Source organism: Drosophila hydei, unplaced genomic scaffold (assembly GCF_003285905.1).
Source record: "Drosophila hydei strain 15085-1641.00,03,60 unplaced genomic scaffold, DhydRS2 tig00000001-arrow-pilon, whole genome shotgun sequence".
Lineage (NCBI taxonomy): Eukaryota > Metazoa > Arthropoda > Insecta > Diptera > Drosophilidae > Drosophila > Drosophila hydei.
The window spans coordinates 2,194,568-2,217,450 of record NW_022045643.1 but is presented as its reverse complement, the minus strand read 5'-3'; the positions used below and the strand labels follow the sequence as shown (position 1 = coordinate 2,217,450).

Below are 22,883 nucleotides of genomic sequence, written 5' to 3'. Positions count from 1 at the left end.
GTTAGCTTCAACTGTTGACAATTTTGGGCAGTTGTCCTTTTGTTCTGCATCGTAAATAATTACGAAACGCACTGGGCCAAGTGTTTTGACTATCCAATTGGCTGGGCCCATTGGGCCAGCTCTGCTGATTAACCCGTTTCTTGGCTCCGACCTGCTCTCGGCTGCTTGTTGCAAGTATTATTTTGTGAAATTGTAAGCACATTAAGTGCAGTCATTAAAATGTAATACCATTTATTGTGCCTGCTGCTCGTTAAACTGGCAATGGCAATGCGAATGGCAATCCTGTGGCCCAATTCACTTGATTTAGCTTTTTATGTTGTTCTCGCTGCGAAACAAGCAGCTTAAAGTCATAAAAGTTGTTCATTGATGTTGAAAGAGCAACTGCTGCGTGAAGGCTACTTTTGTCAGACTTATCATTAGCCGATTTAGGACAGAGCTAAATAGTTGTCAAGTAGAAAGGATGGAATATTTGATGCCCAGCAGAAATTAAATCATAAATTAACTTTTGAAATGAAAGAAACTTAACTGAATAAATGTAGAAAATAAAATGCAGACTTTTGAAATTGCATTTAAGGAATTCCCAGCTGTATATTAGCAAAGTATATTATTGTAGTTTTTGGCAAAAAAAAACTTGAGTTGTCGAACTTAGGTCATAGGCTTCATAAGGCTTACGCTTCTGAGAATACTTTCAATTAAAACCTCCGCCAAATTTGACTTGACATTGAAAGCATATTTATCTATATATGTTAGCAGTTAACAGAAATATATATATAATATAGTTATTGGTAGACAGATATATCAGTCAAATACTCTTAGTAGCTCTAACTAAGGCTAAGGCATTAGCTTAGCATTTGCAGCCAGACTGCATTCAGAATTTAAATTTATGCAAATATTCAAATAATATTAACAAATTCGAAATATATAAATCAAATGTATATATATATAAATAAGCTCTTGATGGTTATGCGATTGTTAATTGAAATTTCCCTTTCGTTGCTGCTTGTGCAACATAACATTAAATACACTGGCAGCTAAAGCCCCAAATTATGGTTTCCATTGTGGTAGTTGTGGATAATAATAATAATAATAATACAGGAAGACATACAAATACAAATGCAGCACGGTCGTCAAATATTGCCCAATACATATTGACTGTTATATGGGTCGCATGCATTACGTATACGCCACTTTGGCTGTGTTGAGTTTGTAAAATCAAATACACCAAATATGATTTATTTCACGTAAAATAAACAATGTCGAGCTCAACATCGTCACAAGCGCTGGCAAGCAGCGTGTCCTCGCATACAGCTCACACACACACACACACGCGCGCGCCCACGCGCCCCCACAATGCGCTTACGCAGACACCTGTGTAAGCCGGCGAACAAATACATTTACATATGTGTCTGTGTGTGAGTGTGAGTTCTGCTGCTGTTTATGTGTACACATTCATTAAAATGTCGAACATCGAAAGTGCCCATTCAGGTTGTTGTTGCCACGGCTACGCCCACCGTATCCGCCACTGCAACGGCAACTGCATCTGCAAATAATTGTCAGCTTACACGAGCTGAATGCAGCAACAGCAGCGGCACCAGCAGCAGCACCACAACCAGCCAGCAACAACAATAGCAGCGACAGCAAAGTGAAAAAGAAAAAAATCTAGCAACCAAAATGAAACAATCACGTGCTCCATGAAATCTATGGAAGCGTGTATAAATGCACGTGAAAGTGGGATTGCAATGCTAACGAACGGTTGGTCGGATTGGGCATAGAGCAGTGCTGCTAGGAAGCGTATCCAGCCAGCCAGCCAGCTCTTCCTTCTGCTGCTGCTGCTGCTGATGGGACGCGCTGCGGCGGAAGTCAAACGTTATTTGTAATGAAAACAGGGGCATGTGTTGCATATGTGTGTGTGCGTGTGTGGCTAACGATGCCAAAGTATCTTTCGCTGTGTGTGTGTCAAAGTTGGTGCATTGCCAACGCACTTCAGCTGCCAAAGGGAGCGACAGGACGGGCACATAGATATTTGAATTGCGCCAACGAAAAATGCTGCTGCACATGACGCGTGATTTATGTATTTTCGTCAAATGGCAGCCACAGCAGCCGCAGCCGCAGCAGCAGCAGCAACAACAACAACGAGCAATAGTTGCTGTGGCGCTGCCATGAAATGCTAATGATGCCATGCCAGAGATGCTTTCATAACCATCACGAGTGCGACACTGCCGCATCCTTGCCCCACAATCCACACACACACTAACTATGTATATATATATATATGTGTGTGGCACTCATGTCTAATGTCTGTCGTGTATTTTCATCTTTTTTTCTGCAGGATCACAAGCTGAAGCACATGGCTGAGCTGCAGCAATCAGTTGTCACCGATCAGGAGACACGCCATCAAATACAGGCACAGATTTTGCAATGGGAGGAAAACCTTGAACGTCTGCACTGCGAACAGTTCCGACTACGCTGCTATATGGCCTCGCTCCAGAGCGGTGAGCTGCCCAATCCAAAGGTGAGTTATGCGTATCATTATACAGCGCCCCGTCCCTCTGCCTCGTCTACTGCTTCTTAACTGCCTAATGGCAAAATGGCAATTGCCGCAATTTGTTTTACCTAACGGAAGCCACAGAAAGTTCACATAACGTGGCTGAGATTGCGTCAATTTGAATTACTTAGCTCCTCATGCTGATGCTGAAGCTGATGCGGATGCTGATGGCTCTGCAGCTGCTTTTCTCTGTGGTGATAAACTGCGTACCTGAAAATGCTATTCAATGCAAAGTAGTTGTCAAGTGCACAGGATAACAGAATGCTCTAGAGACCAGTTACAGGTGGCACTTCAACCAGTGGAATAGCAAAAGAAGTGTTTGCATCTAATATGTAAGACTTAGAGTCAAGCTAAAGAGGCCAATGCAAACAGAACTTGGATTCCGAATGGCAACTTTAAAGGCAAACAATTTGCTAGGATTTATGAAAATTTCAAGTAATTTACTTTTCATGTTGAGCTCATTCAGCTTGAGCTCTGTCTGCCCCAGTAAATGAAAATAAATATCTGACTTGAACCTAGGACGCACAACTAATCAACAACAAGATTTGTCATAATCTGCTTAAAGTTCACACAATACAGGAGAGTTTGATTAAAAATCACCCATACCTAAGTGGAATAGAGTGAAACGGCAAAAAGCAGCCATAACAGAGATTAAAAGACAACTCCATCCACAGCGCAAGGATGGCGCAGACATTAAAGCTCTTGCTGATTCCTAAGCTGGGTGCCTGTTGTCTATAATTGCTTTTACCTACTTATTTATATGGAACGGGTTGAGAAATTCGATTGTACGCTGGCGACGAGAACTAGTTGAGAATCCGAAAACATGTATTGTTAATCTCCATAACACAATTTAAGCGCCTTAAATGAGCTGCAGCTTAAAGGGTCAAAAGGGCGAGCGCCGTTCGGTTGGCAACTTCAGTGGCAGAGGATGTCGTGGCGCAGCTCCTCGAACTTTGCACGGCATTAAAAAGATTTGCGGGGCCAACCTTGATGGGTGACGAAAAGGGTTGCAAGTTAATTGCACTTTTTATGACTTGTACAGAGCAGCAGCAGCAGCAGCAGCTGCTGCAGCGGGCGCCCAGTGGGGGACAAAGTGGAAGCATTGGGGTTGGGCTAGGGGCTGGTGTTGGTTGCTTGCCAAAGTGGAATGGTAGCAAATGCGGTGCTTTCAACTGAACAACTCGCATAAAGAGCAACCACATTTATTATTAATAACCGCAAAACCCAAACAACTTCAGCAGCAGCACTTACACGAGAAAGTGCATGCACTGCAGGCTATTTGCACAGCACACTTACAAGCCAAGCATACACAGATGCACACACACACACCCACGCACACTCAGATACATCAAAATATACAAACGCATAGCCCAGTTAATGTACTTTGTGTGGCTGTGTATGTATGTATTATGAAATTAATTATGTCATATTAGTCAGCTTGACCAAAACGATTCTGCCTTTGCCATAAACGTTTGTCCGCCGAGCATTGGTCGCTTTAAAGTGCCTTTTCACCTTTAATTTCACTTTTAAGTTAATGAAATGAACGTTAAAGTATTAAAAGGATTATCTTAAATAACATTATCTCATGTGCCCGTCCTCCTTCTATTACAGTCACTGCTCACACACGTGTCGCGGCCAACGAAGAATACTTTGAATAAGCTGGGCGTTTTCACGGTCTCCTCGTTCCACGCCTTCATTTGTGCCCGGTCGCCGTCGTTGCTCAATAATCTGCTGGCCGGACGTGGTGCCACCAAGCGACGGCCACCGATGCTGTCTCGTTCGAATAGCGGCTCCAGTCGTCGCTCCATGCAGGTAAGTTATATGCTTATTTGAGCCTACGGCTCTTCTCAGCTCGACTCGGCTCGGCTCGGCTCGTATGCGTAATAAAATTATATCAATTTTGGAAACGATTTTATGACGCCTCCGCTTGTGATGCGTGTTTGCATTTTTATTGCGCATGTAAGCTCTGTCTGTATGTGCTAAATAATTGAATTTCTATTTAAGGCAGCGGAAACAGCATAAAAGCCAAATTGAGCGCAAATGCGCAGCCGAATGACCAAATGTGTCGCCCTCTAATGTATTTTTGCGCTGACCACTGTCGCGCTTTCATTTTTCCATATTGTTGTCCGTTTCTTTGTATAATTTAAATTTAATGGCCATCAGGAATTACAAAAACAAATTTATGAAGCCGCCGTCCACAAGATGCTTTAGATAGCCATTAGGCAAATGGCACACACACAAACAGAGAGAGAGAGAGGGAAAACTAATCCAAAGTTGTGAAAATATTTGCATAAAGTACGCAGCTTGCCATATTTTTTCGAGCGTTTTGCAAAGCTAAATTAATCTTGATAGAGCAAACACAAATCACGAAATATTTGAAACAGTTTTACAAATTTACATTTCACAAATGTATTTGGACTGGCTGTCTCTCTATTGATTTTTGCTCTGCTAGTTATTTCGACCACAAAATAGCACTAAAAATAATTAGAAATTGTAATGCAAGTTAGCTGGAAGCTAAGCCATATTACGTATACGCAGCGTCAAACGTTTTCGTTCAAGTGTTTAGCTCAATTTGCTAAACTCTGGCTAGTGTGTGTGTGTGTTCGCCTTTAAATACACTGCACAAAAATGTTGCAATGGCAAAAACTACATTTTGAAGATTAAATCATATAAAAGTCGATTTTGGCTATATGCAGATTTGGCTTAGTTGGCTGGATTTGCATTTAGTGTTTCAACTGCTCTTTCAATTCGATTAAGCTTGGCTGTTGTATTATTAAATGGACTCGTTATGTATTTGACGCTGCTTATTTGATAAACTTCAATTAGAGTTGGCATTTTTTGCATTTTCTATATATATGTATATATATACTCGTGCTTTTAATGAAATTCATTTCATAAATTCAATTTGTTTCGATTATTGGCAAAATAATCTTGTGCAGCAGCATACGATACACACGCACACACACACATACACAGACGAATGCACAGCCAGTGCACAGGGGCGTGCACACTTCATTTCCAATTAAATTTGCCAACGCTGCAACAATTGCAGTCGACTTCGCTGTCGCTGTCGCTGTCGCTGTTGCTGCCAGCGTCATCAGTGAAGCCAGAAATATTCATGCTAAAAGCAAGAACATAAAACATAAATATAAATATATGTGTGCGTATATAAAGCGTTACTAACGTTAAATCAGACTCTTGTATTTGGCGGCGCTGAAAATTCAATGAATTTGAAAAATGTGCATTTGATTTGGTTGATATTTTTGCGCAGTCAACTCGATTGAATACGTGTGTGTGTGTGTGTGTGTGGGTGAGTGTGGCTTTTCATTTTGCCAGCATGTCAGCTGCAATGCAGCTGAAATTGCAATTGAAAATGAAATGAAATCAAATTAAAGGTGTCCACCAGCGTTCGTGGCTGCTCTACAACTGGCAATTATCGAGCTGCGAACTGCGAGCTGCGAGCTGCGAGCTGGAAGCTGTGCGAACTGCGTAGCGCAAACTCTTTAGGGGCCTTTAAATAATTTTTGTCACGACGCATTTAATTGGCCCATGCCAGATCGAGAGACCCAGAGAGAAAGAGAGATTGTGAGAGAGAAAACGAGACAGACATCAACAGAAAATTGAATTACGCAACGAAGCGACAACTGAAAATTGACTTGCTCAACCCGACTGAAGCAGCCACCCAGCCAGCCAGTCAGCGTGCAACTTGCTGTGGCATTAAGCAGCCAAAGTTCATTAATCGACAGCCCAAAGGCGAAACACAGTTGAAAATGCAAAATTCAAAAAGTTGCCCCAACAACTTGCACAATTCAAATGAAAATGCGAGCAGACAGCAATAAAACTCAGCCAGCTGACAAATACGCATTTTATATACATAAAGAGGACATAACACATAATCCTGATTAGCTGCAGTTGTCGAGTGAAAAAGTAATATATATTTTATTTATTATATAAATTTATGTATATTAAATGCTGATTAAATTTCTATTATAATTTAAATATTCACATTTACATTCGATTATATTTAATTGGAAATGCATGTGACATTTCGCAAAAAAAAACTGAATTTATTTTATAATTAGATATGTAAATATCACAGACAACCACGGCTTATATAAGCTCTGCTTAAATGTTCTTGTGGTAGCAAGGTAAAGCCATGCATAAGGTCCAACACATCCAATTTGCAACTTGCGGCTTCATAGTTCGCGGAATCAGCAACACAAAGTACAGCTGCTCGCCTTTGATTACAATTTCATAATGCCTTTATAAAGCACAATTGCTGCGCTGCAAAGTAAGCGAACTTAGGAAGAGTGAGAGCAGTCTCCAACTCCACATGCAACTCTTTTTACTCTGTATACAAATGATTCAACACTCGTAAAGAAACCAACTCAAAGCGTTCTAGCAAACCGTTTAATGGAGTTAAATCTGCAACTTGCGGCTGCTTCTCTATGGGAAGCACAACAGCAAAACACAGTTGCTCGCCTTTGAGTTCAGTTTCAAAGTGATCTGTGAACTGATAATACTGTTTAGCTGACATAAGAGTAGAGCGCATAATGAGAGTGCCTTAACGTGTCAGCTCTTATAAAGAATGCACTCAAATGAATCTGAAAAAATCCTTTTCAGAGTCAAATTAACAAAGTCAATTCTTGCCTTAGCGCATAGCCTAGGTTATAGTATGTTGATTCGGCTATAAATATTAGCTGATGGTACTTAAGCGTCAGCAATTAAAGTCTGTCTAGCTGTTTGAAATTCAAGCAGAAATTGCCAAATAAATTCATAAGCTCACACATTCGGTCAGCACCAATTATTAAACAGGTCTATAAAGTTACTTCAAAGGATTTCTGCATGTCGAATGGCATTTTGATTTCAACTCGCTTCCTGCCTCCCTCGCTCTCGCTCTATTGTTGAGCATTTGTAACTTGATTATTATTTATAATTTGCAATTTCTACAGCTGTTGCCTCGAATTTCACATCACGTTCAAGCCAGCAGCAACAGCAACAGCAAAGGACAATGCAAAGTAGCACAAACGCCTTCATTTCCTCTATGAATATAAAGTTGACACCCAAAAAGAAATGAAATGCAATGCAATGCATTGCATATGCATTATTGATTTCGCTGCGTGTGTGTGTGGCATCAACTGTGCAGCATAATGACTTTGCAAGCGATATATGCCACAACAAACACACATATAAATACTGGCATGTATATAAATATATACATATACACATATATATATTTGTATGTACGTGTGTTTGCGTGCAAAAAAGATGCGAACGTTGCCCAATTGTTATGCAATGCAAAGATTCCTTTCCAGTTGCTGCTGCACATGTGGCAAGTCTGACGGATGTGCATGCAAATGTGGCATAGCTGCTGTCGCTGCCAACTTGTCTCTGTGTGAGTTTTGTAACTGCCAAACTAATTCAATTGTCGTGCAAGTAGTAAGCTACACATACACTCACGCGTTTGAGCATGTATGTGTGTGGCATTACACCTGTGCTTGGGGCATGCCTGCTGCTGCTGTAGCGGCAGCTAAAAGTTAGTCAGCCAGCAAAACCATCGTCGATGGCTGCCAATACAAATGCAATTTTCAGCTGGCAGCTGGGCGCCTGATTCGTTTACCAGTTGGCCAAACTGTTGGCTGCAAACACGGCTTCGACTCCAGCTGCAGCATAGCTTTGTTAACCAGCCCCCTAGAGGAGCAGGATGATGATGCCGTTAAGCATTTTAACTGAGTTTTCTTCAAACTGGTGTCTGTCAGAGTCCGTTGACTGTCGACTGCCTGCTGGCTGCCTGGCTGCCAGGCTGCCTGGCTCGCTGGCTGCTGCTGACGTTTTTCATTACACATTTGCTCGGATAGAAATGTGTTTTTGCTATTTTTCAATTTTCACTTCCGTGTGTGCTCCAGCAACAGCAGCAGCCAGTAACAACAACAACAGCAGCAGCAGCCTTAATGACATTGTATGGGTGTGTGGTGTATGTTCGCCTGTTTATCCAATCGAATTTTCTGCCTTTTTCCAGATGAATTCACGTGACGAGCCGGAAAAAACCTTCAAAGTTGCAATGCCCGACAATGCTTACTCGACAGTTTATCTACGTGACGCGATGTCTGTGGAGGAATTCCTTGCCAGCGCCTGCGCCCGTCGCAACCTCAATCCCATGGAGCACTTTGTGCGCGTCAAGAAGCGACGTGACATGGAGGATCACAATTACTTTGTGCCACATCGCAATGATCTGATTGAAAATTATGTAAGTAACCTGCACCAAGAGCCCCTTTTGCTCAGCCTCAGCCTCAGCCTCAGCCCAAAAAAAAAAAAAACACGCCCAGACACACACGTGCCTATGACTATGTCTCTGAGTGTGTCTGTGTCTGTGTGTGGGTGGCAATTTCGATTGAACTTTGAACTTTGCGCATGTGTTTGTTGTTTGTTCAAAATTAAGGGCAATTAAGGGAGTTTTTTCTCTGCGCTCTCGCAACAAAGGAAATGCCAATCGAAAGGATTAAATGCGATTTGTTGGCACAAGTGTTTCGGATTTAATATAGATGATTTCAGTGAGCTCCGAGATTTGCTTAACGTGTTTACAAACTGCCACCGAATTCAAGCTTAATTACAGCTGATAAATCACAGGTTGTATAGCTTAATAATTAGCTCTGCTGCAGTAATAGACAGTTAATGACGTCATTTAAATGAAGTTGCTGATGAAAGACTCCTTTTGCTATATTTGGCAAGGCAAAGCGTGAGTCTACCTTGAATTGCAGTTAATTTCAAGCTAGGCACTTGGTGCAGCAGCTGTCTGTTGCTTGAGCGCCGCCCGTCCGCCCGAGTCCTGCCAGCGCTGAATGCCGAATATGTAGCCACTTAGCGGGCGATTAGTCTAAGGATGCCATTTCTCAAACTGCCAAGTCAGCCAGCCCGGGCAAAGTGCTTCAACAAAATTGCGCGCAGAACTCCTGAGAAAGTTTTTGGCTGAACAACAAGCTGTAAATATTGCCAGGTCAAAAGTGCAGCTGTACGAAACTTTTTGGCTGCTCAATAAATTGAGAATTAAAACAACTTTTCGGGTGGGCCAACAAAAATTTATTGAAACTCGCTGCGAAAAAAGACAGGAAGGAAAAAAAATAAAATAAATAACACGAAAATAAGGAAACTTTTTTTAAGCTGCTTTGCACTGTGGCTAATTTTGGTATTTTTTATATTTGTTCCTTCTTCTTTTTTATTCCTGGCAACCGCAGCTACATAATCACGAATTTGTGGAGGTGTGCATGAAAATACTGTACCAGGTGGAGCTGCAGCGCACCACATTGGAGCAAATGTGGGGCTTCTCCGTTGAGGCGGAGCTGATTGAGAACGCCGAGCGGCAGGACGAGCTCTGTTGCTATGTGAGCCGCGTCGAGGACAAAAGCGTGGCCATGCACAATGGTAAGTACACTTTTGCAAATATAACACTCGAGCTCCTACAGCTGCTTAGCTCAGCTGCATTCGTGCACTCACTCGCAATTTATGACACAAAATGCCAAATGGCCATTGGCCAATGGACAAACATTCAGGATGCTTGGCCCGTTGGCCCGTTGGCCCGTTGGCCCGTTGGCAGGCCTGACGTTTGCCTGACTGCCGGCCGTAGTTCAACTGAAACAATGTGCGTTCCAATGTTGGCCAAGAATATTATCAAGTGGCACGCCCACTCCACTGCACGTTCCTCCCGCCCACTTTACAAACTTGACTGTTGGCATGCGCTTTTAGCTCTGTGTGTGTGTGTTTGGGAGAACTGCGTTTCTTTTATATTTAAATGCTTTTCACTTTTATGTCACAAAACTTGAACCAAACTCGCTTTGGTTGCACAGCGCAGAGAGTCAAGTGGAGCACTGAAGCTGCGGCTGGAGTGAGCAGCAGTTTGTATAGCAGCTCCTCAGGGCCAGCTACTGCTGCATCTTCATAAAAAACTCAACAGTCAGCGCTTGTAAGCGAGTAGACATCACGTCGGATGATGAGCAGCGCACTCGAAGATGTGCTCCCTCTCTCTTCCTCTTTCCCTCTCTCCCTGTGTGTGGGTGTATAAAGTGCATGCACCTGTAATGACAGCCACAGGCCCCAGCGTCTGTGTTCTTAAAGGCTTTTTGGGCGTCATCTTAGACATCGGCTACCTTGCCTTACCTGGCCGTTACTTGCCTTTGCGCCCTTTGCCATCCGCCACCCGCCACCCGCCACCCTTGTTGTTTTTCTATCACTTAAAATCAACTTAAGTTGGCATTTGCATGCATACTGGGGGGAGCAGCTGGGCGAACTGCAGTCAAGTGCTTGCAGTCGAAATGCCACTCGAGCAGCGCTTTAAATTATGTCGACTGATGTTGACACTGGTTCCGTCTTACCAACCAGCACCCACCTGGCAGGCGGGCAGACTATAACTGCAATGCTGCACTTGCAAAAGTGATGAACCTGAAAGAAAATTTCGCAGCGGAAACCTCATTAAGCACGTTGAGTGCGAATGTGGCAACGACAACGGCGGCGACAACAACGAATCAAAAGTCCATAAAACAATGTGCACGAAAATCGTTAGCAAAAAGTGAGACATGAAACCAGCCCAGCCGCCCTGCCGCCCACTCGCGACTCCTTAAAAGTTAGCCCTGTCACTGGCGGTTAGTTTATAATTTGCTATGAGTTTTTCTTGGCCTTTTTTGTTTGTGCTCACTTTGCCCCCTTCTCCTTGCCTGTGTTTTTTTTTGGTTGGCTTAAAACTGCGTTAACAATGCCACTGGACAACTTTTTGCCAGGGTGTTGAATTTAATGAGCAGCAAATAAAGTGCTGCAGCAAGTGCCAGATTTGCTAATGACTTTGCTTGTTTGCGTTTTTTCTTCATGTTCAATGCAGCTGCGTTAGGTAAACTGCAATCTTTGCGGATATGCATAATCAAGGTGTAATTGAATAGAACACAAGTTACTTAGGAGCTAGAGTAACACTTGGTTTAACTAATCTGTTGATTATTATTTAAACTAGCGATTGAGGCTCTCTTGCGACCTGGCTCTATATTTATGCATGTATTTAGCATTCTCTAAAATGCTCGAATTATGAGCGCCAAGCCACTGAGCGCGAGACCCTAGCTCTTTGCAATATATAAGTCTGTTCGAGCTATAACTACAGTGGGTCAACTTTCGCTCTGAATTTGCTTGAAATGCTTAACATAGCTTGGGCTCAACAAGAATCAGCAAATAGTGAGGCTTTTAAGGTTCAATAAAAAATTATAAGAAATTATTTTTTAAATTTTTGGAACTGCTTATCTTCAGGCTTCACTTTTTTTAATTTTCCTATGTTTCGTCAAAATATCTCCCTTAACATATTTACAAAAAAGAAATTTTAAATGTATTTTTCTATGTATTCTCTTTACACATTAAAGTTCTAGTTGTAGAAAATAGTCCAAAAACTAATTCTTTAGGGATTCCATTTTTTATCCTGTTCCATTTCAATAGTTACCAAAACGTGTCCTTCTACCAAAGTGCTTACTTTAATCATATATTGCTTAAGCTGCAATCATTTTTGTAATCATTTAGCGGGATTATTTCTGCACGTAAGCCTTATTCACATTTGATAATAATTTCGCATATAAACGGCTTAGTCCATTTAAGCTAGACGTGTTTACGCATATGCGAAAAGTTCAGACTATGAAAATAATCGGTGGAAAAGTGTCGCAATTGCAGAGCCATAAATAAATAGTTGAAAAAGTTACGAGCACGATAAAAGTGTGCAACGAGTCGAACGATAACAAGTTGCAGCAATCTGCAAAATGTACACAAAACAATGATAGGGACAATAACAGGATATTATTCAAGGATATCAATAAATATGACGTAACATTTGGCAAGTTTTGTATGTAAATGGAATCGAACAACTGCGTGTGGCTGCATAAATTAGATCAATTTCGGAATAGAAGAGAGTGAGGGAGAGCGAGAGTGAGATAGATGATGAGCTGGGCAGAATTGTACAATTGATTTAAATACCTATTAGCAAGTGCCAAAGACCAATTTAAGGGCGCCACAAAACAAAACTGGGCAAGAGCTGGTCAAGGCAGTTGCCAACCAGAGGCTGCAACAAAACAAAAACAAATGCAACCGCAAATGCAGCAGTTGCAGCAGCAGCAGCAGCAGCAACTGCAACTGCAAATGCAAATGCTGTGGCTGCCCACTTTTCTTGAGCTAATTGAAACCCCAAAATATCTTTGAGTTGCCTTTAATGAGCGCTTAAAGTGTGCCCTAAATCAATGTTCTTAAATGCAACTTGCCATATGCCACATGCCACATGCCACATGCCGCATGCCACTCTAAACTGGCAACTGGCAACTGGCAACTGGCACTGGCGCCTGTTTGCTTGGCTTTTCCCCAGTTAACAAACAGACGCAGTCGAGCAGCCATCGAGCCGTCCATAATAATGATGGCCACAAATGCAACAGCAGCGGCAGCAGCATTTGCACCAACTGCCTCGGCAGCATGTGCACAAAAGTTGCATGCCGCACACTCGAGTGTTGAAAAACAAGCGTGGCAAAGTATTTGGCAAACATGAAATAACAATTTGCTCAAGCCAAGAACAAAGCTGTTGTCAACGCAGCCAAAAAAGTGAGAAAGGGAGGCAACTAGAGAGAGAGCGAGAGAGAGACAACTTAGAGCAGAAGCAACCGCAACAGAGTAAACAAAATAAATATCAAGTCGAGTAGATATTTGTCTAATGCATGTGCTGCCAAAGCTAAAGCCAAATAATCCACAGCAAAACGTAACGAAACGTAAACGTAAACGTAACGAATGTTCCACAAAAAGCTAAAAAAGAAATAGAAGGCAAAATCCATTTGAAATTGTTGCAAATGCAAAAACTGTGCAGGAGGTGCCGCTGCAGCTGCTGCTGCTGCTGCTGCTGGTCGTACGGTTACTGCTGCCTGGCTGGAAGGTTCAAGGTGCAGCAGACTCTTGCATAAAATACACAACTGTCAGGCAGATAACAACCCATGCACACACACACACACACGCACACACGTGCGCATATCTGTCGAAGTTGCTGTAGCTGCAACAACACTGATAACGTGCAACAAAACAAAAATGAAGCCAAGCAGCTGCCTGCTCGAAATAAATGTTGTAGAAAACACGAATCACACACACAGCCACACACACACACGCACAGTTGAGCTAGCTGCAATACATTAAACTGGCAACGGGGCGTATGAACAATGCGCCAGCCACATTGTGTTTGTTATTGTTTTTATCGCTAGCCCAAGACATGAGCGCTTATCTTAAGGAAAGTTGTCACTGACTCGCCCACAATTGATGCTGTTACAAGACCGCCCAGTACGCCCAATCCGCCCAGTCCGCCTCTGCCAAGCAGACAATAATAACGCGCAACTATTAAATTTTTCCTAACTGCTGGACTCGGTAAAAGAATATCTATTGTCTGCGCCTTCTAGCTACACATACACATTATGGAAATAGTTAATATTATAAACGTTGTTCGCTTTTAACTCGGTTTCTATCTTCATTTTCAATGCAGGCATTATCAAGGGAGACGAAATAATGGTCATCAATGGCGCAATTGTTTCTGATCTAGATATGATGTACTTGGAGAGCGTGCTGCAGGAGGAGCAACTGCTCAGCATGATGATGCGGTAAGTTGCATTAATCCATTTTATGCCATCACTGTCTATTCATCCAACTAGCTCGCTGTCCCAGTCAGCGTGTCTCTGTCTTCATTTCTGTCAATTGTCCGGCTCGCTTACTGTTGACTTGAATGCATTAGCTCGGAGCTAAGCAACATGCTTGCATTTCGCATTTCTATTGACAAAACACGCCTTGCCATTGTTGAATGTCGATATGGCTGGTCATTGTTTAACCAGATATGCAATATATATACACTAATTAACAATTTGGCCATTGTTTAACTAACAATGACATTTATCGCTCTTTTAATACCTCAGCTGGTCAGCCAATCAGCCAGTCGGCCAGTCAGAACAACAATTGGCGACGCTTGCCTTTGTTCCTTAAATTAATTAAGCTATTGGCTTTAAACTTAGCTTTAGACGGCTCAGCTTCACTTGGCATTAAATTTAATTTAATTTAATAATAATAGCTCGTGAGCCTAAGGCCATTTCATAGAAGTCTCTGTGGTTACGTGTTGAAGCTCATTAAGATAACATATCTTCAGCAGGTGCTAAAGGTGCTTAAATATTAATTAATTAAATATTTATCGCATTTATGATAATCCTGTATAAATATTATTTTACTAAGAAATATATGCAGTTGATTTCATAGAAATAGTAGTGCGACTGAGACTAGTGAAAACTATTTGAAAAGAATATTAAGATTAATATATGTTTTACTAATTTAAATGTATTTTGTTAATAAATTAAAAACAGTGCTTGAGAAAGGAAAACTAACAAAATTTAGTTGTTCATAAAAATAGTAGTGACTGGCAAACTTAGAGTAACTTTTAAAGCTGAGCACTTGCTTGTATACACATTTCATAATATAGCTTAAAGCATCACAAGTTCAACTGACTTTCAGGGCTATTTCTCAGAGGCCCGCACACACTCTATGCTCTATGATGCATTTTTCTGACAGCTGCGGCTTTGTTATGGCACTCGAAAAATCAATTAACTTTTCTAATGGCAGCTTTTATACATTTTTTCTTTATGCTGCACAAGTCGTGTGCCTATTTCATGCTGCCAACTCATGTACAGTATATCTATCTTAAATTCTCATTCAACTTCAAAGGCCGCCCCTCGACAGAAAAAAACCCTATAAATTGGCTGTGTCCTCAAAACGCTCCAACCTCTAAAGCCACACACTCGTTTAATATTAAATACCGCACAAAACTTTCAAAATGAATATAAAAAAAGTAAAATTGAAAAAGAAAAACCTCGAAATATGTCAACATTCGACAAGCTTTTTGCACATTTTTGTAGCTGGCCAATAAGCAGCCCAGAGATACACACACACACACAGAGAGAGAGACGCACACTATAAAAAATAGTTTCGCAACAAATCAAAAATGGGAAATTTAGCACCAAAAATGGCAGAGACGAACAAATTTTCCGAGCTTTTAATATTTCGCTTTTCAATTTTCATGACAAAGTCCAAAACAACAAAAACTAAAGCCGCAGATGAACACAAACACATTGACCAGCTACCCATAGAGAGTGGAGGCTGTGGCCAGAGCGTTGAAGTAGGGTTGATGTTCAGGACTCACGATTCCGGCAGGGAATAGCTGTTGAGGGGTTGAGCTACTGCCGTTGCGACCCTTCTACGGGCGCATAGTCAGGCATTTTGATAGCCTAATTAGCTGCTCTTTATGGCCGCATTGGCTTTTGTGCTAAGCGTTTGCGAGGCAGCAAACTGTAACCCATGACCAGTTAACCACCCCGCGCTCACACCCACACGTTCCCAAATCCCATTCAAATTATGCACGTTGGAAAGCATTTTTCCGCATCTTTTGCCACTGACATAGAAAAAGGTCAGCCAGGTGTTTGGCTTTAAAGCGGGCCACAAATCAAATCAAATATAAAATTATGCTAATTATTTTGTACTTTCATAAAAGTTGCTTGCAAATTTTGTACTCTTTCGACTCTTGCAGCTCCTCGCGCACCGAGCCGCCAGATCTAGTGGGCATTATGCGTGTAACGGACGATATGATTGACTCTCTGGTGTGCCCGCCGCCGCCCACAGATCCGCCAGTGATGAGCGAAGAGATGATAACTGGACTGATTGTGCCAGCTCCTGGTTGGAGTAAGTATATCTTTTGCCCTCTCCCCTCCGCCCATTTGCACTGTGTAAATACAAAATGTAAATACCTTTGGTCTGGCTTCTAACTAAAACTGAAAATAAAACTGTGCGTGGAATGTTGTTTTTTTGCTTTCTGTTATTTTGTTTTCAACATTTGAAAGCCGCAACCCAACATTCATCTACGACTACAACAAAAGCATACTAATCACAGCAGTTGTGCTCGTTGTTGTGCTTGTTGTTGTGGTTAAGGTGCGGTCTACCTCTCTCCTGTCTCCCTCTCTGTCGCTCTCTCTCTCTCTCTCTCTCTCTGTTTTCTGTGTGGCTGGCGCTGTGACGGTAACAGCGGAAACGTATTTCCGGGCGCGCATGCGAATTTGTAAAGTTCATTAAAGTAATTTATATTTTTCGTTTAATGCATGTTGCAAGTGCTTCATACAACATGCAACAGCAACAACAATTACATCAATAAGTAGCGTGCTAACAGAGAGAGAAAGGCAGAGCTATGGCAATAGCCAGAGAGTGTGGGTGGAAGAAACGAATAGTTCTCTGTGTGTGTGTGTGTGGCATGCCTGCCTGCTTGCCACAGGCTGTCGTTTCGTTTCGCTTTGCAGCAACAACAACTACATAATTACAGGATTACAAACTGCGCCCACACACACACACACGCTGCACTGCACTCAAAAAGCCGAAGTGGCTAAGAACACAAAACAATTAAAAACCAACAAACGCAGAAAACAACAACAAGAACAACGGCAATAGCACATGTGTGTGTGTGTGTGTGTGAGTATTTTATATACACAAAATGAAACATTTTTATGCGGCAAACAATTAAAAGGCACAGCAAACTAAAAAAGAATTAAAATAAAAAATGAAAACACAAAAACAAGAACAACACGAATGCATATAAAAATAAAGAAAAAACTAAAGTATATATATATATATATAGTTGTATATGGCAAAAATTAAACGACTCACATGCAGCTGGCACATGTATTGGTTGTGTGTGTGTGTGTGTGCGTGTGTCTGTGTGCATTGCGTAGTTTGTACCATATTCGCCATTTGGGCACACAGAGTCTGCTGATGAACGGACATTTGTGGCATATGGGTTATGGATATGGCGGCATATGCAACAAAAATCGTTTGCCATTCAACATGAGGCAGGCAGTCTGCGGCAGGCTGGGGCATAAATAAAAATGCAAAACTGGATTACATTTCACTTTGGCAATTAAACAGGGAAACGAACTTGGGCATGCAACTTGACGTTGAAGCACTTTTAGCTTATTAAATGCACAATTTGATGAAGACTGCAATCAGAGAGGAGCCAGCCCCACATATATATACACATATATTTATGCACAACTGAAGCTGGTCAAACGTTACATCAAGTTCTTTTTTTGGTTAATTAAAAGCAAGAGCCAAAAGCACTTTGAGCGTAGTCGAAACAGTTTTAATTATCATATGTTACTCTTCCCTTAGTCATGCAGATAATTAGTTCTTTTTGGACGCTCTGCAAGTTTATATAATAGAGCAGCGTTGGCATAGCTACAGATATGTTTGTCTAAAAGTTTAACTTGGCTGAAAAGTGCTTTAAAACTGATTCGATTCGAAAGCAATTTGCAGTCTGAGCTTAAATTAATACACATAAAATAGTTTGAAGAGATTTTTATAGCCAACTTTAGCAATAAACTTAAAGTTTCATAGTCGAAATCCTGCCTCAACTAGAGCCGAGAGCCTTGCCACACATGTGCTCTGACATATGATATTATAATAACTTAGTCAGGTCAATACCTTTGAGCTATCAATAGCTGTCAAAATAGCTAAAGCCAGCAGGTCTTTTCTCACCTGGCAGCACCAAAAAAGAAAAGAAAAGAAAAGAAAAAGCGCCAGCATTCGATATGTTTTTTAACAGTCTCACGTATGGGCTTAGCTGCCAGTACAGCACGTATCATAAACTTGTGACCTGCCCCGCCCGGACACACACTCGTCTTAGTTTAAGTAAAGCCACTACTAAGATACCAGACTTTATGGCCGATGCACGTTTTCGAGTTGCTCGTTTAAATGACCAGCAACAACAAGAGCAAAGTGTGGAACGAACAACGTCTATAAGTTATTAGCCCCGTCTGTAGTTGCCTAGCTTTGCCTTGGAGAACTACGTGCAATTTGTAAGAAGACCGCAACTTGAAATTTATAAGGCGGCAATTTCAATATCTCACACACACACACACACACACACACACACGCGCACACCCAGCTAGTGTCAAATTTGAAGCAAAATGTTCATAAAATTTGTTGTAACCAATTTGCATGTGGCAAGCCGGGCCAGGACACTGTGGAGAGCAGCATTCAAGGACATGATTTTTAAACGCTTCCTGGCGCTTCCAAAACTACCACGAACACACACACACACACATGCATACTATATGCGTGTGTATGTATGCATGCCATGTGTAGAGGCCATAAATTTTTTTCTTCTTGGTTAAATCTTTGCCGCGCCTGCATATGTGTATGTGTGTGGGTGTGTGTGGGTGTGTGTGTATCGCCTCCACATACTCCAACTTCGCGCTGCCTTCCCCTCTGGCCCACTTATGTGGACGTTGTGGCAAACACATAGCAGCAATAATCATTACAGCTTGTTGTGGCTGTTGTTGTTATTCTTGTTGCTGCTGTTGTTTTTTGGCTGCTTGGTGGCTGCTCCTGGCTGCGCCTGGCTGCCGGCTGTACTTTTGTTGTTATTACTTTCAGCTTTGTGCCTGCCTGCCTGGCTGGTTGGCTGGCAGCCGTTGTTTTGCTCTTGTTGCCTGGTTGCTTGGTTCTTTTTTCTACATTTTTATTCTTTTTTTTTGGGCGCCATTTCTGCAAGTATTAAATTCCTGCTGCTTTTTATTGCGCAAACATGGAATTTAAAATTAACAAACAAGCTGCAACAACATAAATAAAATGCTTAATCGAACTTTAAGCCAGCATCAGCAGCGGCAGCAGCAGCAGCAGCAGCAGCATCAGTCTGTTGGCCAGAGGCAACCGGCAACTAATTATGAGCCAGCCAAAAACAAATAATAATAAACTAACTGTTATCTTTAACTCATGCTCAGGGACTAACCCATACTCATATATTCTAGATGGCACTGGCAAGGATTTGTATTCACCGGAGGCGGAAAGCTCGCCGGCGCCCTCATTTGTGGAGCCAACTGTGGCGCAATTGGCAGTCGGCGCTGGCGGTGGCGGCGGCATCATTTCAGGACTGGGCGTGGCCAAGCCAACATCGCGCACCAGCAGCTTTGAAATTGAGAATCTGCTCAAGACTGCGGAGCAAGTAAGTGCCTAGTACTCAGCATGCCTTTTCCCCCCATCTCTCTCTCCCCCTCTCTCTCTTTATATATATATATATATATATATTTATTATATAAACATGACCAAGAAGAAACAAAACGCAAACACGTTAAACCCGTCCCGAACCCGAAAAAAAGCAAAATAAAATAAAACCAAACCCTTGCCCCTAGACCTGACATCCAAAACAGCATTCGAAGCAGGCGCTGGGAACGGAACTTGGCACTTGGCTGACACCCGGCTGAGGCAGCGGGCAAAGTCAGTTCCAATTGCTTTGAACTCGCTGAGCGGAAGCGGAAACTATTAAAACGAGCGCCAAACACGAGGCGGGAAGACGAGGGGCCTTGCCAGCCAGTGGAATGAGCTTGGGGTTTGTGCACTTCTGATTGAAATGTGCACAAATTGAAATTTGCTAAAGCTAAGAGAGAAGTGCCTCGTGTGGGCTATGGTTTGTCAAGGGGCTGGCTGGGTTCTACTCATAGTCGAGCTGTCAGTTGTTGCCGCTCAAGATGTTTGTGCCACAAATTTGGCCTATTGGGTCTTGTTGCTTGCAAGTCACCAAACAATAAACGTCACAAATAGAAATGTGCTGGCATAAAAATATCAAGGATATATACACAACAAATATGAACGACAGGCTAAAGAGACAGAGACGGCGACCGAGAAGGCGACGGAGGCAGAGACAGTGACACTGAGAGAGACAGATAGAGCAGAGACAAGAAAGAAACGCAAAGACGCCACAGAATGCACTTTGTTTCTGGATATGCTTTACCCAAGTGTGCTCGAAACTGGCAGAAACCCACTTCATTTAATGATACTTGAACACTGTGACACACAAACACACTGAGGCCGAGCACACACACACACACACACACATGCAGAACTGCCAGGCGAGACAGCAAATGGAGAGTCAGGGCGTTACATAAGAATCCTTTTAATTCAAGTTGACATTTCGCACAGCAGCAGCAGCAGCAGCGGCGACGGCGGTGGCGGCGGCTGCAGCTCACCAAGAAATTCAAGAAATTTTCAAATTTTTCATCTTTGGGGCATGACGCCAGCAGCAGCAACAACAACAATGAGAACTGCTGCAACAACAATGTTGGCACTCAGCAGCTGGCCCATAAGCTGCCTCAGCCGCTCACCTGGCGCACTAAGCCCGCCATCCAGCCCATCATCCAACAGCCAGCACCCAGCAGCTAGCAATCCAGCCCGCCCCTCAACCCTGTCCATGCCCCTTTTGTGTCTTACCCTTTGTTGGTTTTGGGTCGCTGCTGCTGCCGCTGCCACCGCGGCCGCCGCTTATGCAAATCAGCGGCGCAGCCGTCGACGTTGCAACTGAAAGAAATGCAGAACAATAAAACAGTTAAAAGTAGACAAGAACAAGCTGCACAACAACGCCAGAGCAGAGGACGGCCAGAGCGAGTGAGAGGAGCATAGAGAAAACGAACGAAACAATAATACACAAAGTGCAACTGCATAAAAGTGAAATGTCTTCTTCCACAATGCCAACGAACAGCAACAACAAGAACAATTCAACTGAATGTTGCACGAACAATGACAACAGAAATTTCATGAGATTGTTGTTGCAACTACATGGCAAAGTCTTCAAGTCTTCAAGTGTGTGTGTGTATGTGTGCAGAGATGGAAACGTGACAAAACTATCAGTCACGAAAAAACCTTCAGGAAGGAATATATATATGCTGTCGAGGTTTCCTGCAGTTTTCTTCTTTTGTGATGAAACCAAAACTATTCGAGTAAAAATATAAATCGGACACAAAATGTTGCTTTACTTCGACGCAAGATGGCGCCAGCTCACAGATTGGCCAGCTTACAAAGATGCAAACAAAAAGCAGCCAATTTAGAGCTCAATATAAACAAAAGCGTAAATTTACATTTATATTAAATGTATCGACGTACAAGAGAATTGAACATATTTTACATTTATTTCGCAGCCTTTGGCTATTTGTATTTCCTGTTGCTCAAAGCAATCGAAGAGTTGTTTTCATAAGCTACAGCTCCTGCTTATGAGCCTCAGTATTCTTTTGACAGATGGCGCCAGGCTAATATATACAGGAGTTGTCTCTTTCACTCTCACTCGCAGTGCACTGCATAGCTGCCAGTCTCACTCAATCGCAGTCAATTGCATCAAACGAACGCAGTCTCGATCGAACTAACGCACACATGTATGAACTCTTGCACCCCATGCAGGGGACAGCAAACATGAAAACGATATTAAATTTCGATGGCGTTCAAGCTATATCAGCTGTCTGAAAGTCGCAAACAGTATACAGTTAAGCCTTTGACTCAATCACGCTGTCATCGCCAATGACTGCCCATTCCCTCGGGCACAACGCATTTTGAGGACTGTCAAGCACAGTGCGAGAGGCTTATGCGCCATCTCTCAATCGCTATCTCTCTCTGTGTCTCTATCTCTTTGCTGTTTACCGCTCTGTTGATTTAAACTCTGACCTTTTGCAAATTGCACAGCACTCAAATACACACAACACAAAAAGAGAGCGAAAGACAGAGAAAGGCGTATAAAAATATTTGTTTAGGCATTTACAATGCAAATTCGTTCAATATTTTGCTGGGCGTGGCAAGTCAATTTAACTAAGTTCCGGTCAACGCGCCATTTAACACTTTTGCCTAACAAGAAAACAGCAAGAATAATAGCACAAAGTTAAACCAATAGAAGAACAAAATAAAGAATGAAAACTTCAACAAAAACGGAAACCGAGAGACCTAAAACCACTGTGCAAGTGACATAAGAAGGCTGAAGATTTGCGCACCTCTACACTTTATGCAAAATGCGGTTGTGTGGTTAACTCTGTGTATGACTGTACGACTGTGCTAGTGTGTGGGTGTGTGCGTGCGTGTGTTTGCTTGGTGTAGTTGTATGCACACACACTCTATGTCAACCGTCAAGCGTCAACTGTCAGTGCCAAATGTGCTTGTAACCGCACACAAACAGCAACACCAACACCATCACGAACAGCAGCAGCAGCAGCAGCAACAACTTTGGCGAGGACAAAACACAACAGCAGCAACAGCAACAACAACAACAACAGCAGCTACAACAAGCAAACGACGCCCCCAACTTGGACTTACGACAAGGACGTGACAGTCATTTAGAACCGCAGCTGACGTCGTCGTCGTCGTCGTCGTCGTTGCCGTCGCCGTCGTTGTCGCTGGGGCTACGTTTATGTCTGTCTGTTTAAAGTGGCCGCCGCGAGTTCTACAATAATGCCAGCCAGCCACCACTCAG

At 42.5% G+C, this 22,883-nt stretch overlaps 1 protein-coding gene across 16 annotated transcripts in view; it reads left to right on the top strand.

Annotated features, from left to right (window-relative positions):
• The window catches only part of LOC111597752, an 85,494-nt gene that overhangs the window by 49,745 nt on the left and 12,866 nt on the right, over positions 1–22,883 (top strand). For 15 of the 16 annotated variants that reach the window (XM_030225983.1, XM_030225982.1, XM_030225986.1 and 12 more), the window contains 7 exons: positions 2,330–2,512; positions 4,157–4,357; positions 8,565–8,792; positions 9,778–9,964; positions 14,067–14,181; positions 16,146–16,297; positions 19,411–19,604. In XM_030225983.1, coding sequence (XP_030081843.1) covers positions 2,330–2,512; positions 4,157–4,357; positions 8,565–8,792; positions 9,778–9,964; positions 14,067–14,181; positions 16,146–16,297; positions 19,411–19,604 — 1,260 coding nt within the window. Of the gene's footprint in view, positions 1–2,329; positions 2,513–4,156; positions 4,358–8,564; positions 8,793–9,777; positions 9,965–14,066; positions 14,182–16,145; positions 16,298–19,410; positions 19,605–19,791; positions 21,472–22,883 lie in introns of those variants that run through there. The other variant, XM_030225987.1, reaches the window with a different exon arrangement.